General features: G+C 51.0%; 1 protein-coding gene across 1 annotated transcript in view; it reads right to left on the minus strand.

The window, feature by feature from the left end:
- MRPL24 (mitochondrial ribosomal protein L24) overlaps positions 1-16,509 on the minus strand; it is a 141,492-nt gene that overhangs the window by 77,558 nt on the left and 47,425 nt on the right. The window contains exon 3 of the mRNA XM_078666422.1: positions 14,370-14,465. Within this exon, the coding sequence (XP_078522548.1) occupies positions 14,370-14,465 (96 nt within the window). The remainder of the gene's footprint in view (positions 1-14,369; positions 14,466-16,509) is intronic.

The following is a 16,509-nucleotide window of genomic DNA, read 5'->3' on the forward strand; positions in this document are numbered from 1 at the left end:
TTAGCCAAAACTGCCCATAGATACGGCCATTCAAAGGTGTCGAAGGCCATCGTGGCATCCAATGACGCCAAGATGGCCGGCTCACGCAACGTCGCGGCTCTCGCGACAACACCATGCAGACGCCTAAGATTCAAAGCGGTGTTCCTATGCGGGATGAAACCGGATTGATCCGGATGTATCAACTCACTAATAACAGTGATCAATCGGTTAGCTAGCACTTTTGCGAGAATCTTAGGCTCGGCATTCAAAAGAGATATAGGTCGATACGACGCACATCTATCTCTACGCTTCCCTTCCTTGTGTATCACCACAATGGTCGCTAGACGCTGATCACGGGGGAGAACGCCGCACTTCAAAGACTCCAAAAACATATCACGTAGATAGGGGGCCATCTTATCAGGCCGCAACTTGTAAAGTTCAATAGGCAGACCGTTGGGACCCATTTCTTTCCCCGAACGTAGGGAACGAATCGCAAGAGCCACCTCATCCGCTGTTATTACGGCGTCCATTTGCTCTCGATCAACCTCAGAGAGATGTGGTAAAGTAATATCTCGTAACAGTAGATGCGAGTCCTCTTCCTGTCTGTCTGACACAGAGGAGTACACTGTTCGGAAGTGATCCGCAAAATACTGGACAATCTCTTTAGGGTCTGAAACCCTAGCACCATCCGCTGTCTCAATTACAGGCACTACCCGACTGGCTCTATCTTTCTTAGCCAGCCATGCGATCAATTTACCAGCCTTATCTCCCACATCATACAAACGACCCTGTTGTTCCCTGCTCATGGCCTTAGCTGCGTAGGTAACCAATGCCCTGTAATCAAGTTGTTTTAATCGCAGAGCATGTGTCTTAGCACGGGTGACCTCACGCTCCAAGTCAAGCTCCAATTCCGCGATCTCCGTCTCGATCTTAACCACCTCCTCATCCCTCCGTTTCTTAACACCCGCAATCAACGATAGGGCCTGACCCCTGAGGACCGTCTTAAAAGCCTCCCAGAGTGACACCGCGGACGACACGGATCCCTCGTTTTCCAAGAAATGCAGATCAAGCGATTTCACCAGGGCAGCACGAGTTTTAGGATCCCGAAGATACCAAGGGTTAATCGGAGCGATCCGTCCCTCGGTCCCAGACTCCAACTCCACCCTAAGCCACAACGGAGAGTGGTCAGAAATTCCCCGAGCCAAGTGCCTAACCTCAACAATGGAAAGAGCTTGAGCAGCCGGTACCAAGAGATAATCAATCCTACAGAGGCTACCATGAGCGCCAGAGTGGAAAGTATATTGCCGCTGAGAAGGATGCAACAGTCTCCAGCAATCGACCAGTCCCAAAGTGTTGAGGAAATCGTGAAGCCAGTTCTGTGCTCCCCTTAAATCTCTAGGTGGGTGTCGATCAATCCTACCGGAGACCACCAAATTAAAATCACCACCTAAAAACAATGACCCCTCAGGAAGAGCGAGGATAACCCGCCCCAAATCAGCGTAAGTAGTCGACTGCAGGCCAGGGGGAACATATACAGAGATCAGGGAAAGGTTCCGGCCCTCCCACCTACCCGTAAGAGCGACATAGCGCCCCCTATCAACTAGGACAACGTTATCAATCTCTAGCGGAAGAGAATTCCTGATGAGGATACCAACCCCCCTGGAACCAGAGGAAAAACCAGCATGTGCAGCCAAACGGTACCCCTTCCTATTCATAGCATGACCAGTATTGCCAATCAAATGCGTCTCCTGAAGAAGGACCACATCAGGAGCGAATCGCTTCAAAAGTTGCGACACCACCCCACGTTTTATCCTATCTCCCAGCCCATTCACATTCCAACTCATTAGTTTCAGCCCTCTACCCCCCATCCCGGAAAAGGAAAAGGATCCAAACCCAAGAAGAACTCAGCATCTCGACCAAATAAGCTAAGAACACATTGCCTTGCAAAGAAACAAACACACACCCCAACAAACCCCCCCAATCCCCCCCACCATGTGGAGAAGGGTGGCTCACTGGTTAGAGGAGGCAGACCCTGATGCAGAGGTCAGACCCGGGACCAGGGTTCAATTCCCGACGCGGCAGGGTCTTGAGCTCAAAATGTCCATGGACTTGATAATTCTTGCCTCGGTGCCTACTCGAATCATGGGTTCACACTCTGCATCTCTGGGCAATAGCTTACTTAATCTCCACTACGGGCCCACTGCGATGGGATGCCTGGTCTTCACCTTGGGGATGCCCAGTAGGGGTTATCTCGCAGGGAAAGCCAGGACGGGTTCCCAAAGCAAGCGCTAAGAGACCTGTCGGTGATTTGGCGCTATATAAATCGAAATTAACATAACATAACCAACATCCCGTTACAAAACCCCCCACCCTGCACCCCTGCATAAAACTGGAAAACCACCCAAAAGTGCAGTGGGCCTGTCGCCCCCACATCTAACTAAGCTAAGAAAGAAACTCAGAGGAGGAATAAGACCCTCTAATAGCCCCGCAACCCCCCGAATATATGTCAAATCAAATGTCAGGATTGTCGAACCACAGTTCGAGGCCTACAAGAGACCCCAGTAGCCAAGCAGCCGGTGCCTATTCCTGTTCCATCGGTCCGCCTTCCGCACCGCCAGACTTCTCCTCCGATGAACGCTGGTCGGCAAATTGTCCAGCCAGTCGGACACCACATCCGGTCGATCGAAAAAATAAGTCCGCTCCGCATGTTCGATCATCAACTTGGCAGGGAAAAGCATGTCATATTTAAGTCCCATATCACGCAAACGTTTCTTCACGCCCAGAAAACCAAGTCTTTGCTTCTGGACCGATTGGGTGAAGTCTGGGTAGAAGCGGATAGTCGTGTTTTCAAACTTTGTGGGTCCACCCATCCGTGAGGCCTGCAGGATAGCGTCTCTATCACGAAAATTAAAAATTCTCGCGATTATATGCCGCGGTGGGGCACCCAGTTTTGGTTGACCGCCCGGTACTCTGTGAGCCCGTTCGACCGTAAAGAACTTACTGAGTCCCTTAGGTGCAAGGTGGCTGACAATAAGATTCTCGACAAAGAGGTCAGCAGCCGGGTCCTCTGCCTTCTCCGGGACCCCAATGATACGAACGTTATTCCGCCTAGCCCGTCCTTCATAATCCTCCAGACGTCGTGTAAGGAGATCACTGGTAGTCCTCAGGTGACGGACCTCCGTCTGTAGGTCAGTGACATCTCCCGTCAGAGTGGAAGTCTTAATGTCCAAAGATTGGACCTTCTCGTTAGTTTTGGCCAGGTCCGTACGGATCAGGTTGACGTCAATCGCCACAGTATCCAGCTTATGGGCGAGAGTATTCATTTGCTGCCCCAATGAGGATTTAATCCCGTCAATCGCAGCCATAACATCTTGCAGGGTCAACTCAGTTACTGACGATGGCGGGTCTTTCATGTCCTCCTGCGACCTACCCGATCCACCGGGACACCCCCTGACCTGGGCATATCTATCCATGATATTAGTTTGGGTATAGCTGCCCCGCCGGGTGGGCTTACTGTTCTGCTTTTCACTCTCCGGTTTCCCCGCCATTGCGAGGGACAGGTCAACTCGGATCGATGAGTCGAGCAGGAAGGTGGCAAAGCCCGGTCCCTACGGGCAGAAGCAGCCCCAGTCAAAAAACAGACCAAATGTCGTCCAGATATGACAAAGCAAGGAGAAAGTACAATCGTGGGTGACACAGTGCGGTAGTATATAGGCTCGGGGGTGGGCATGTACACAGTCACGGGTCTCTCTGGCAAAATCGAAAGTGAAAGTAACCAGACCGGTCGACTCAACCCCAACAGGCCGTTGTCGTTCAACTACAGCTCGGGCACCATGCCAATTCCACAGCCGGGCGTCACGGAGATGCAGGCCTCAATCTTCGAAGCGCCATAACACCGGTTCCCGGGGTCCGATTCAAAATTGGAATGCTGGTTTCGCCTCACTCGTGGTTCACCTTCACGATAACGTCGATAAAGGACAGGATGGACGACAGGATAGATGCGGGAGGTTACGAGGGTCTCGGGAGCCCTAAGCTCACGCGGCCATCTTGGTTGCGCGCGAAGCTCCTCCATGACTAGTTTTTTATCGGGGCGTGGCTTAGCAGGCCACGATGGCGGCTGTGTCCTGCTGAGGCTCCGCGATCGGGCTAGCATCCAGCCCAGTTCCCGAGATCGCCGGGAGCCTCAGCCTACTGGAAAAGCACCTGGGACTCCCCACGTGCATTGGGGTGCCGCTCCAACGACCTCTGACAGCGGCGGACGGGCGACACAGGCCGATTCTCCGAAATCGGAGCCGGGCGCCTCAATTCAAGATGGCGGGCGCGGCTCCGTCCGGCGGGAGCGTACGCCGCCAGGAGCCGACCCAGTGACCGAAGACTCCAGGAGGCGGGACCGGCGACCGCCGGCGGGAGATCCCGGCGCAACAGCGAGACCGACCCCCCCGAGGTGCACACCAGACGGCACCTTCTCCTGATCCACCACCCCGGTGCGCAAGGTGGCGGCCGCCGCACCAGGGCTCCACCGCACTGACGCTGCGACCTCACCGGGTGCCTGAACATTCTCCGACATCACCCGCTCCGCCGCCGCGAGGCGCGGAGGACCGGCGGACGTGCTGCCAGCGTGGTGGTGGGCCATTCCAGGGCCGGCAAACGTACCAGCACAGCGGCGGTGAGTGGCCGCCTCTCTCCCCCCCCCTTCCCCCGAGACACTTGGTGCCTATAGCCCCCCCTGCGACCTCGGGGGCTCAGCAAATTGATAAGAATCACACCGCTGGCTAACTCGGGGACTCAGGGTGCCCCCGCGGCCCCGCAACGACCATCGGACCCAAGCGCCTGACCCTAAGATGGCGCCCGCAGAGGCCTGAACACCGCGAGCCTCACCACTGGGACCCCCTCGAACTTTCACCATCTGTCCTCTGGCCCTACCGGCTGCTACTGACGCTGGGCCACACGCCGAGGGAGACCCGCACGCCTTTGTCGCCCTGATCTAGCGCTCGTCCCCTGAGACGAGGGGAGGCCGCCCCAGACCCTGAGGGGACAGGAGAGACCGGCAGATGTTAAACTGCCCCCTGACCCAGCCACGTTGACCTGCTGTGCCCGGAGCACACGACCTCACCCCACGGAGCAGAGAGGATCCTCACGTGGTCAGAGCGGCCGGCTCCTGGCAACCACAAACCTCCCCTGACGCCCCTGGTGGGGGCTCCCCGAGGAGGAACAGACCTCGCCTTGGGCCTGAAAAGGACCGAGGGAACTGACCAGCACCCGACTGCCGCCACCCGGTAACACTGCGTGGCGACGACCTATCTCCCCCGGGACACGCAACGACCAGGGGGAACCCCCCCTCTCCCTCCTAGCAGCACCCATGGGGAAGCCGAGAGCCACACAGATGACGGCGGTCCCGGAAACAGCCGCCGAGAAGATGCCACAGACGAGAGCATGGACGCAAACCAACACGTCGCAAGCCGACCCTACGCTATCAGCGAAGCTGGACCAGGTGTTGGCAGCAATAGAAATGTCTCGCCTCTCGATGGAGGAGAGATTGGGCACCCTGACGACAGACATCAGCCTAATTCGGGATGAACACCGTAAACTGGCAGACAGGGTGAAAGAGGGTGAGCGGATTGTGACTGAACTACGACCAGCGGTGAAATCGCAGGAGGCAGACATGCAGGAGATCCTGCGCCGCGTGACGACCCTGGAGGAACGAACAGTGGATTTGGAGGGGCGCTCGAGACGCTGTAACATTCGTGTCCTGGGCCTGCCGGAGGGGATTGAAAACTCGGACCCCCTGACATACATGGAATCCTGGACTAAATCATTCACCCCAGACTGCGACCGATCGCCGTTCTTCTCCATCGAGAGGGCCCACAGGGTCCCAGCCCGGGCGCCCAAACCTGGTCTTCCCCCACGACCCATGCTGGCCAAGTTCCTACACTTCCGAGACCGGGATGCAGTGCTCCGCGCGGCCCGGACGGCGGGCCCCCTGCGGGTGGAAGACCAGCACGTCATGGTGTTCCCGGACTATGCCCGAGAGGTCCAACAGCGACGATCCACGTTTCTGGAAGTCAAAAGACGCCTCCGCGCAAACGATCTTCAATATTCCCTACTGTTCCCCGCCCGCCTCAAGGTAATCCACAAAGGGAAAGCCCTCTTCTTCGATACGGCGGCGGACGCGCAGGATTGGACTGAATTTCATTGCCCACTGATCCCTAAACCCGGACCCCAGAAGACACGCAACAATGACTCCAGACGACCCAGGAGACGGGGCGCGAGCCATGGGCGATCTGGACACTCCAAGAGCCGGGCGTCCTCCCAGGCGGGCTCACCCGACCTCGCAGAAATCATACAGGAGCGGCGAGACGCCCTACGGGCGGCGACCGGACTGCATTCGTCGCCCCCGGCTTCGGACCTGGAGGGTCAGCCGCACCTATTCACTCCAGAGAAAGACCGGGACAGTGATGGAACTATGTCGGGAATTGGCCCAATCTCTTCCCCCCTCGTGGTGACACACACATTGGACGCTGCCCTAGCCAGCCAGCCTACCACCTCTTCGTGAACACCTGAACTGTCAACTGACATATCCTTTCCATGATTGCCTGTTGTAATGCGCAACATCTAGAAGCCTAGACTACTCTACTAGATAATTGCGAGCTCCAGCGAGCGATACACACTTCTCCTGCTAGAGCCCGACCCGCGCACAGGCCCAGCAGCGACACATGCTGCCACCCCCGCGAATTTCTGTTGGTTTTCTCCCCTAGTGGGACACTAGTTTGGATATGCCACCCCCAGTGACGTATCCTCTGAATTGGGACAGTTGCCCACCCAAGGTTCTAGTTGTTGTTAATTCCCCCAGTCCCCCCCCCACGTTTAAGGAAGCTTGGCGCGCAGGAACACACACGACACGCACACATGGGCGGCACACGGGAACTGTAGAGGTGCCCCTCCCCCGACCACGTCACCCTAGAAATGGCTGTCCCCCACTCTGACGTTAGTATCCTTACACTAAATGTACGGGGCCTACACACGCCCAGCAAGCGCTACTCTGTATACTCCTACATACGGCGCATGGCGGCCAACATTACGTTCTTACAAGAGACGCACATTAACGCTACTGAACTCATTCGCCTACAGGCCAAATGGCGAGGGACCATCTGCGCCACACAATATTCAGCGTTTGCACGCGGCGCATTAATCTGGGTGAGACCTGGTACTCCCTTCCGGGCGCTCCGGCGAGTAGTAGATAGAGAGGGCAGATATGCGCTACTGGAGGGAATTCTTGATGGGCAAGGGGTACTTCTGGGCAGCATATACGCCCCTAATACAGATCAGGACCGGTTCTGGGATCACCTTACGGGCGTCCTGGCCCAGTTCACCACAGTCCCATGGGTGCTGGGAGGCGACTTTAACTGCACACTAGACCCCTCGCTGGACCGCTCACATCCTCCCCCCACGCACTCCCCGGCCCCCCGGCAGGCGGCCCTCTTCAAGGCATGGACCACACACTGGGCGCTCACTGATGTATGGCGACACCTACACCCACTGGCTCGCATCTACTCCTTCCACTCGATTCCACACAACCTTCGGGTCCGCCTAGACCGTTTCCTCTGCTCTGCTCCGATCCTCCCTAAGGTTACATCTACAGATTACCTGGGACGGATCCTCTCAGATCATGATGCCCACATAATACGGCTTACCTGGCGCCCCCCACATCCACCGGTCCCCACCTGGCGCCTCCCCAGAGACTGCCTGGCGGACCCGGTCTTTCAGGACGCGCACAAAACCTGCATACGCGACTACTTTATACACAACGAGAACACAGCGTCATCGGTACTAGTGGAGTGGGACGCGTATAAAGTGGTGGCGAGAGGAGAATGCATCAAACAGATAGTGGGGGTCCGCCGCACCTTAGAACGATCGCTCTTAACGACGGAACAGGCTCTAGCTGCTCTCACCAAACGGCCTGACGACTCGGAGGAACACGCCGTACTCACGGCGGAGGCCAAAACGGAATATCAAACTGCCTGCGCTGACCTCCGTAAGTATAATTTCAGGGCATACGCCTCTCGGGTGCACAAAGACAGAGACAAAACCGGGGCGCTTCTGGCCTGGATGGCGAAGCAGGACACCGAAATCAAGCCGATCACGGACATTCTCAACCCGGAGGGTGTACTGGTGCAATCACAAGATGAGATTCTCCTAGCATTCCAACGCCATTATGCACGAGTGTACGAAGCCCCGGCATGCTGTACCCTGTTTACCGCGGATCCGTTTTTAGACCCTCTAACGCTGCCCACGATATCGGATTCCGACAAGCGCACATTAGACGCCAAGATAATTCCCTCTGACATCACCCAGGCGATGCGTGCCATGTCCCGAAATAAAGCACCGGGACTGGACGGCTTCCCACTAGAATACTACGCTACATTCTCTCCCCTGGTGGTTCCCCGTCTGTCACGGATGTTCGGGGCGTCACTCCACCTGGGGAAACTACCCCAGTCGCTACGGGAATCCGTGATTGTCACCTTTCTTAAGCCCCACAGAGATCCGCTTCACATGGGGTCATACCGGCCTATCACCCTCCTGTCGGCTGATTGTAAGATACTGGGGAAGCTCCTAGCTGAACGTTATGCGCAGATCATACGCCCGCTGGTCCACCCCGACCAATGCGGCTTCGTCCCCGGGAGGAATACCTCCCAGAACCTTCGCCGAGTCTTCCATATCCAAGATCAGGTACGCGACAGATTTCCCCGCGCTGCCTGCCTCATTATGGACCTGGAGAAGGCGTTTGACACCCTCACCTGGCCCTACCTGTTTTCGGTCCTGCGTCGCCTTAATCTCGGCCCGACGCTCATGGCATATACCCGCCTCCTATACACCGACCTCACTACTCGAGTTCGTATCGGGAAACGTATCTCACCGGCGTTTGCAGTCCGACGAGGCACAAGACAAGGTTGCCCCTTGTCGCCCCTCTTGTTCGCGCTAGCGGTCGAGCCGCTGGCGGTTCGACTGCGTCGGGAGGGCGTGTACTGGGGAGTACCGCTTGCAGATGGGACCCATTGTGTGTCCATGTACGCGGATGATCTCCTCATATATGTCCGGGACATTGAAATGGACCTAACCCCCATAGGGGCCACATTGGCGGACTTTGCAACTGCCTCGGGTCTACAAGTCAACTGGGACAAGTCCGTGGTTTACCCCCTACACCCGGACCTACCCCCCCGAGACATCGACCTCGGACCACATAGTCTTTCATAGTCCGCGGAAGCTCCCCGATACCTTGGCGTCCGCTTATACCATTCTCCGACGGACATCCTTGAAGGCAATCACCGCGCGGTACTCGAGAGTCTGCGCCCGACGGTCGCCTTCTGGAATAAATTACCACTGGCCCAGATTGGACGGATAGCCCTCGCTAAAATGGTGATGCTCCCCCGGCTCCTCTACCATTTCACAAACCTGCCGGTGATACCACCCAGGTCCTTCTTTCGCGACGTTGATTCCCTCTTGGGAACTCTCATCTGGGGAGCCGGCCGCCACAGAGTCGCCCTGAAAACTCTTCAACTCCCCACAACACAGGGGGGACTCGGAGCTCCATCCTTCGAGGCATATTTCCTCGCGGCACAGCTCCAGTGGCTGTCCTACTGGACAGCGGACCGTTACCCTCAGGAAACGGTTACTCCTACTGGTAGAATCACAACCCCGGAACTCACCCGTCTGCTCCTTCCGGGCACCAAGCCACGGCGCACTTACCCCCTTCAGGTGACGATAGCGCGCCGATGTATGCTGCGGATACACCGGCTGTCCTCCGCTAGGCCCCCATACTCCCCGCTGCTGCCGCTAATAGGCGGCCCCAAGCAGGAGTCCTACTTTGCGGCCCCACTACTCGCCGACTGGTCCCGCTGTGGTATCACAGACCTGGAATCACTCTTCGAGGAGGGTCAACTGAAACCGCTGGACCGCCTGATCGCAGAGTACGGGCTCTCCCCAGGCCAATTCCTTAGGTATAGGCAATTACTCGACGGATACCGACCCCATTTCAATCTTCAAAATGGCGAGCCAGACACGCATCCAGTAATACATACTATTCTACATATGGGGGTGGGTCGCCACCTGGTCACATGGCTCTACAAATCCATCCGGGAACTCTCATACACCCCCCTGGCGACCCTACGAGCCACTTGGGAAGAGGACATAGGCCGTATTTTGCACGACTCGGAGTGGACTAAAGCTCTTGAGGCCCCTAAACGCGTCTCTAGGAACGCCCGCTTCAAAAATATTCAATATTATATATTACACAGGGCATATCTCACCCCAGCGCGATTACAGAAGTTCTACCCCTCCACGCCTTTCCTGTGCCCCAGATGCTGTATCCCAGCTGCGAACTTCCGTCACATGTTCTGGGACTGTCCCAATCTACAGCCTTTCTGGCAGGGGGTACACAACACACTACGGGAACTCACGGGTCTCACTACACTAGCCACCTGGGAGACCAGTGCATTAGGCATCCTCCACATCTCTAAGCGCTCCTACTAGCCAATAGATGTATAACCATGCGCTGGCGATCCCCAGAGGGTCCCCCCATAGCACAATGGAAGGGGGCGGTTAGCAAATGGGCGGCAGCGGAGGAAGACGCTTTAAGGGAGGAAGAAGCCAAGGGCGCGCGCAAACTTCCCATTTCCATGGAATGGGCCATGCTCCTTCACAGCTTCCGCCAGTCCACGCAGGCTGGTGACCCGCCTGACCCTTCCCCTCCCCCCACCCAAGAAGACCAGTAGCCTTCACCTGAAGTGAGTCACCCCAGAGTCGGACCCCGATAACCCCCTACGTCCTGGGCAACCTCTTGCATGTCCGGCCATCCGTGGGCTTCTCCCCCCCCCCCCCCCCCGCCTCGACACCCGCTGCCATCCTCCCCCTACTTAGACCCTGCTAGCGCCTACATGCTTCCCTCCCACAGTTCTGTTACCCCCCTGTTCACTGGTAACACTGTTATGTGCACAGTACAGATCCAGATCCAGGGCTGTTATGGCATGAGAGTGCCCATTTGATCTTCTTCATCGCCCCTATGGCGATACCGTCCCATCACCGCTCAGCCTGCAGGAGCCTTTACGTGATTATAATGCACTGACTCATCGAAGTCATGTTTATGTGTACCAGTTCTATATAGCAAGAAAATGTTGCGCACATAGCTGTTCGTGGCTGAATGTTGAGGCCACGTCGGCGGACTGTTTATGCTGTACTGAGATACTTTACTGCAACAATAAAAACAAATTTAAATAAAAAAAAAAAAATGACTAGTTTTTTATCCTCGAAAGTCTTATACAATCTTGAATGATAAATCACAATTGAAAACAAAACCCATCTAAAGCATTTTGGACGGAGATACTGCATATACTGATGCAAATGCATCCCAGGACTAAATTTAGAAAACTCAGATACTGCTGAGATTTTTTTTAAAAGAATATAAGAGTAACATTTGAGAAATTATAAAATATAACAGCAGGAGTTCAAAAGAAGACCAGTGTGAGAAAATGCCCTTTTTGCAGGATCACCCCACTTATTGCTGATTTGCTACACTTAGTGCTGGTTTACTGTCTCTGAACACTGGGGAGCTGACGTCCAACACCCAGGGTATGGGTCTCTGAACAATGGACTGGCTGAATCGGGCATTTGGCTGGAAGGCTGGAAGGTTGGGAAGCCGGTTTTTCAGAAGTGCATCAGTTTTAAAAGCACTGCAAAGTTACTTGTATATTCAGCATTATTCGCGCAATAAAAGTGTCATGTTGACTCTGGTGATTAATGTACCTGCGCGGAGAGAGATGAGAGTTTTGTCTAGTGATAGTTTTGACTTATCTAAGGTGGTGCAGAGGGGTAATATGCCTGCTGCAAAGAAGGTTTACAACGCATTTCAAAGTACAATATTTTATGCGCATAGCTCAGCGTGTTACTGCTTTTGTCAGAGAGATTCCTTTGTTACTGTGCAGTTCGTAAGTTACAATCATGTTCTAGCACAGTGAGCTATGAACTGCCAACAAAGAACTGCACGCAAGCTGCATAGTACAGGTTGGAAATGTCGTTTTTTTAATCCCCACCTTTAATTATCCTGATGTTGGTAAAAAAGGTTTGTTTGGGTAGAAATACATTCTTAGTATTAAAGTGAACCCTAATGATTGTGTTATGATCTGAATCCTGGGTTTGTGCTTCTCCGAGCCAAGCACTCTTAAATAGTGCCTACCAGTATGGATGGCATATGAATCCTACACCTTGTAGTCGCCTTTGCCTTATGTAACATTTTCTATACACTAATTTACACACATATGATTCATTGTCTCTGAATGTGAGATGTAAAGTGCTCCGCCAGCCTACACTGGTATGAGAGGCGCTATAAAACAAATGAAATACATGCGAGAGAGAGGCTAGGGAGAGATGAGGGGCACCATTGGAAGGTGATAGTGACGAAATCATTGAAGAGCCTCAATAAAGATTGCCATAGCCAGATGCATTGCAAGGTAATCTATTACTACGCTTTAAAAGCTAATACAATTTACTATATAATGACAAATTTGTTGCAGAATGCACAATTGTTTCACAAATTTTCTTGGGGGGAGAACTCCCTCCAAAATGCAGTGTTCAGGCTAGCTCGCTCCCCTCGCTATGCTCAGTACCGAGGCTGGTCTGATCAAATTTGCCAGGGCTGCTTTGAGTTTCCCGTCCAGCCCTGCCACAAAAGTATATGTGCAACTGGCTAATATCGAATTCTCACATTCACCTAAAAGCCCCTAGTGTTTGGTAAAGTGCATATCGACAGCCTGTAAGTTAAATGTCTCTAGTGGATTGCAGTACTGATTGTGCCACCACTCCAGAGAAAAAATGAAAACATGACTAGACCTACAACTGTAGCCTAGCATGACAGTTTTAAAATAACAAATTCCAAGTCGCAAAACAAATACCAGGCATAAACCTTACTTTTAATACATATAGGTCACCCCTAAGGTAGGCCCTAAATACCCACTGGGGAGGGAGTATGGTATTTTAAAAGTTGGACATGTGTTCTTAAGTTTTACATATCCGGTCAGTGAAATATCTCCAAAGCTGTTGTTATACTGTGGCAGGCTGCCTCTCCCCTAGAAATGCACGGGGTTACATTATATAACACCTCATACTGTATAACTTAGTTTGGGATAAGCTAGATTCATGATTTAATGACTCCAATTAATAGGAATTTAAAATCAGAAATGGTTTTGCTGGGAGAGTTCCTCTTTTCCCTAGACACACCTCAGGGCTCTGACAAAAGGAAGAAAATGTCTGCCATGTTAGATTTTGGCAGAGCAGGGCACTGTGGGATTGTGTATGAAAAAAGTGCCCAGGAAATTATGCAAACGTGGGTAGGGTTGCCCCCACCCACAAGCTAGTGCCAGGCATAAAAGTAGCAGCCCTGGCTACCTTCATCGGAACGGAAGAGATCCATGGAAAACAGAAGAACTGCACCTTCTGAACCAAAGGACTGGAACTCAAAAGAAGGACTGAGCCTGCTATTTTATATGTGGAGAGAAACCTCAAGAACTGGACCTCCTCTCACTTGACACCAAGACAGAAGAGTAGTCTCTAAGGGCTAGTTATCTAGCCTCCTGGTAAGCTCCAGGAACAAAAAAGCTGCATGAGGCCAGCAACATAGAGAAGTCGGGCTGTCCAATTGCACATTCATTTACTTTGGCCCATGCTGGGGACTTCTGGAAGCGCTAGAAAATTCTGTCTCATTCCCCAGATCAGGTTTTTGCCATGTTGGTGCCTATTTGCTCAGTAAAATTAATACCAAATTTATAAACTAGAATGGGATTTTTAAAGTGTTATGTTTGACATAACTGTTTTGGGATCTGACAAACGCTTAACACTTGTTTCCTTTAACTGCTCTGTGCCACAGCTACCCAGGACGGAGGCAAATTTTAAGTTGAATTACCCTAACCGGACCGGATACAGAATAGTAACATTATTACTTGATGTAGTCTCACAATCACCCAAACTAATCATCTACTTTCTCACAAAAGGCAGATGCTGCTATTAGTATTACACACAGTGACCACCAAATAGTAGAAAGTAAAAATTACTTTGGATAATAATTACTACATAGGCAACAATTACACAATCTGACATCAACGAACAATAAATTACAGAAAGCACATAACGAATCGAAGCACAAGGACTTTTCCATAGTATGTTCAAAGAAAGAAAAAGAAAATAGTTCATGGATTCCAGAAGGGCACAAGTGCCTAACATTGTGCTCACCACTTTGAGGGGAACGTGTCATGAAAAGACCCCCAAAAAAATTAAGTGACAAAAACGGTGATTGTAAATGCCAATAAATGCGAAAATTTACTCCTTATTGATGAGAACCCTCTTACCGTATTTAAACCCTCTACAACAACCCAATTGCGTTCCAGGACGACTTGGCTGATCTTCCCTTGCTTCCCGGTATCTTTTCCAGCAAGAACTTCCACCTGAAAACAACCAGGAGAAAAATCTGATTCAGCAGAGGAAATTCCAAGTGCCAAGATTATTTCTACCTTAAAGATTTCACAGGCAACTAGGAGGCTTATGGACAAAGACGGGATTGTTGCTGTGACAATATTTCAAAGGCTAAAGTCATGCGAGGGGGGTATAGTGAATGTTTGAGAGCAGAGGAAAAAATCTACTGCTTGAAGGTGCAATATGTTCTCATCTCGGCTAGTAAAGACCAAAGCAGGCACCTTCTCTTAACTTACAATTGTTCCAGACTAACTGATTGAACGGAAAAAAATAAAGATACTGTTTACAGCTAATACAACAAAGGCAAAAGCAAATGCAGATAGACGCGTTCTTCAATTTACAACATAATAATACACTGAACACAACGTTTAATTTCACGTACTTCTATGTTGGGGTACTGCAAATTTCACACTAGGTGAAGGTTCAAGTCCCTATGGAGAGATGTTACCCAATCATTCCAATGACGATTTAAAGATATCTGCTGTAGTAGGTGTGGCTGGACTGCAATCATAACTGAATGATCAAAGGCTCATGAACCAGAAGTCTTCTTCACACGCTACTAGAGTGAAGTGCCTTGTAGAGCCTGAGAAGCTGAACCGCAATGAAGCGTCCTTTCATCTGTGTCGAAGGTGGAGGGAGGCGTTGTACCTAAAGAGAAGTGCTACCATTCATGAAGCACCCCAGACAAGAGCAATCTCATGCAAAGGGGATTTTGGTTCATATGTTCACAGTCCCTAATGCAAGGCATGGCTACACTGTTGCCATGTTAAAAGCAATTCTTTGGGATACTAAAAGAGGTGTAAGAAGAATTAAGGTCTCCTTTTTACTGGAAAATTCCCCAGGTCTCAGTCTGAACTTAATTTCAGGCTTGTGTTTCCTACAGCACCTGTGCACATCTAGCCGTCAACATCATGTTCACCTTCCTTCAGTACAAAAGGTGTGAGCAAAGATAACACCAGCCCTGTGCTAAGCTGCTACCTACGAGACTGGGACCCAATCAGGTTGATACTTTAAACATATAATGATCTTATTCGTAGGGAGCTATGACAAATAGATTTCAATATTACAAATAAACGTACAACGTGCATTTATCGAGTTTCAAAAACGTACAACGTGCATTTATCGAGTTTCAATGTGATGTAATCTCAAAACGTTTTTGAGCAAAAAGTTTTCCTTCACTTTCTTCTTTCAAATTACAGTTTTGAAAAGGTTTAAGTATATAAAGATATAGAAAAATAAATTCACCGGAACTTGATAACAATTGAACCAACATTATATGAAATACTTTTTGCTTTCCCTTGGTGAGTCTGAATACATTGACGTAAACCACTGAATGTGCAAAAACAGCCTAGCATGAATATTGGCCTCGGAGTTGGTAATGATGAGGATGAATATTGGTTTTGAAATAAGCAATGACGAGCATACAGGCACATTGACGGATGAGAAGTCAGAGTATCATGTGAGTTATTTAGAAAAGATGTTTGTGGGTTCCCCAGGGCCCAGGTGGAGACTTGGGCCATGAGTGGTCTATGATGAAAAGCGTTGTTTATTGTAAAACAATTCTATTTAATAGAATACTATCATTGAATCATTGTATTGAAACATGATTATAATGATCTTAGATAAACATGTTGATGTTCGTCCATGTATAATAATAGATCGATATGTATGTTTTTATACAGGTCTTTAACGTTAGTTACGTTTATATGAGAGATATCTGTTGTCTTGAAGGTGGTTCACATCTGTAATCAACCACCAAAATGCGTTGAATTTTTTGTGCTAAATTTGGAAAACACATTGGCACAGTAAATGTGGATTGTCAATAATCATGTGTCCGGATTGTGTTTCGAACAAATTCGCAAAAGTCAAAGACAGATGCGATTGTTTAGTTCTCTCTCCCTCTATTTTATGAATTTTTGTTGCAGTGACACAAAGTTTGTCATGTCATTGTTTAAAAAAAAATATACGTTTTTTATATTTATGTTTCATGTGATGGGTACATAAAAACAATGTACT

This window comes from Lissotriton helveticus, chromosome 11 (genome assembly GCF_964261635.1).
Source record: "Lissotriton helveticus chromosome 11, aLisHel1.1, whole genome shotgun sequence".
Classification (NCBI taxonomy): domain Eukaryota; kingdom Metazoa; phylum Chordata; class Amphibia; order Caudata; family Salamandridae; genus Lissotriton; species Lissotriton helveticus.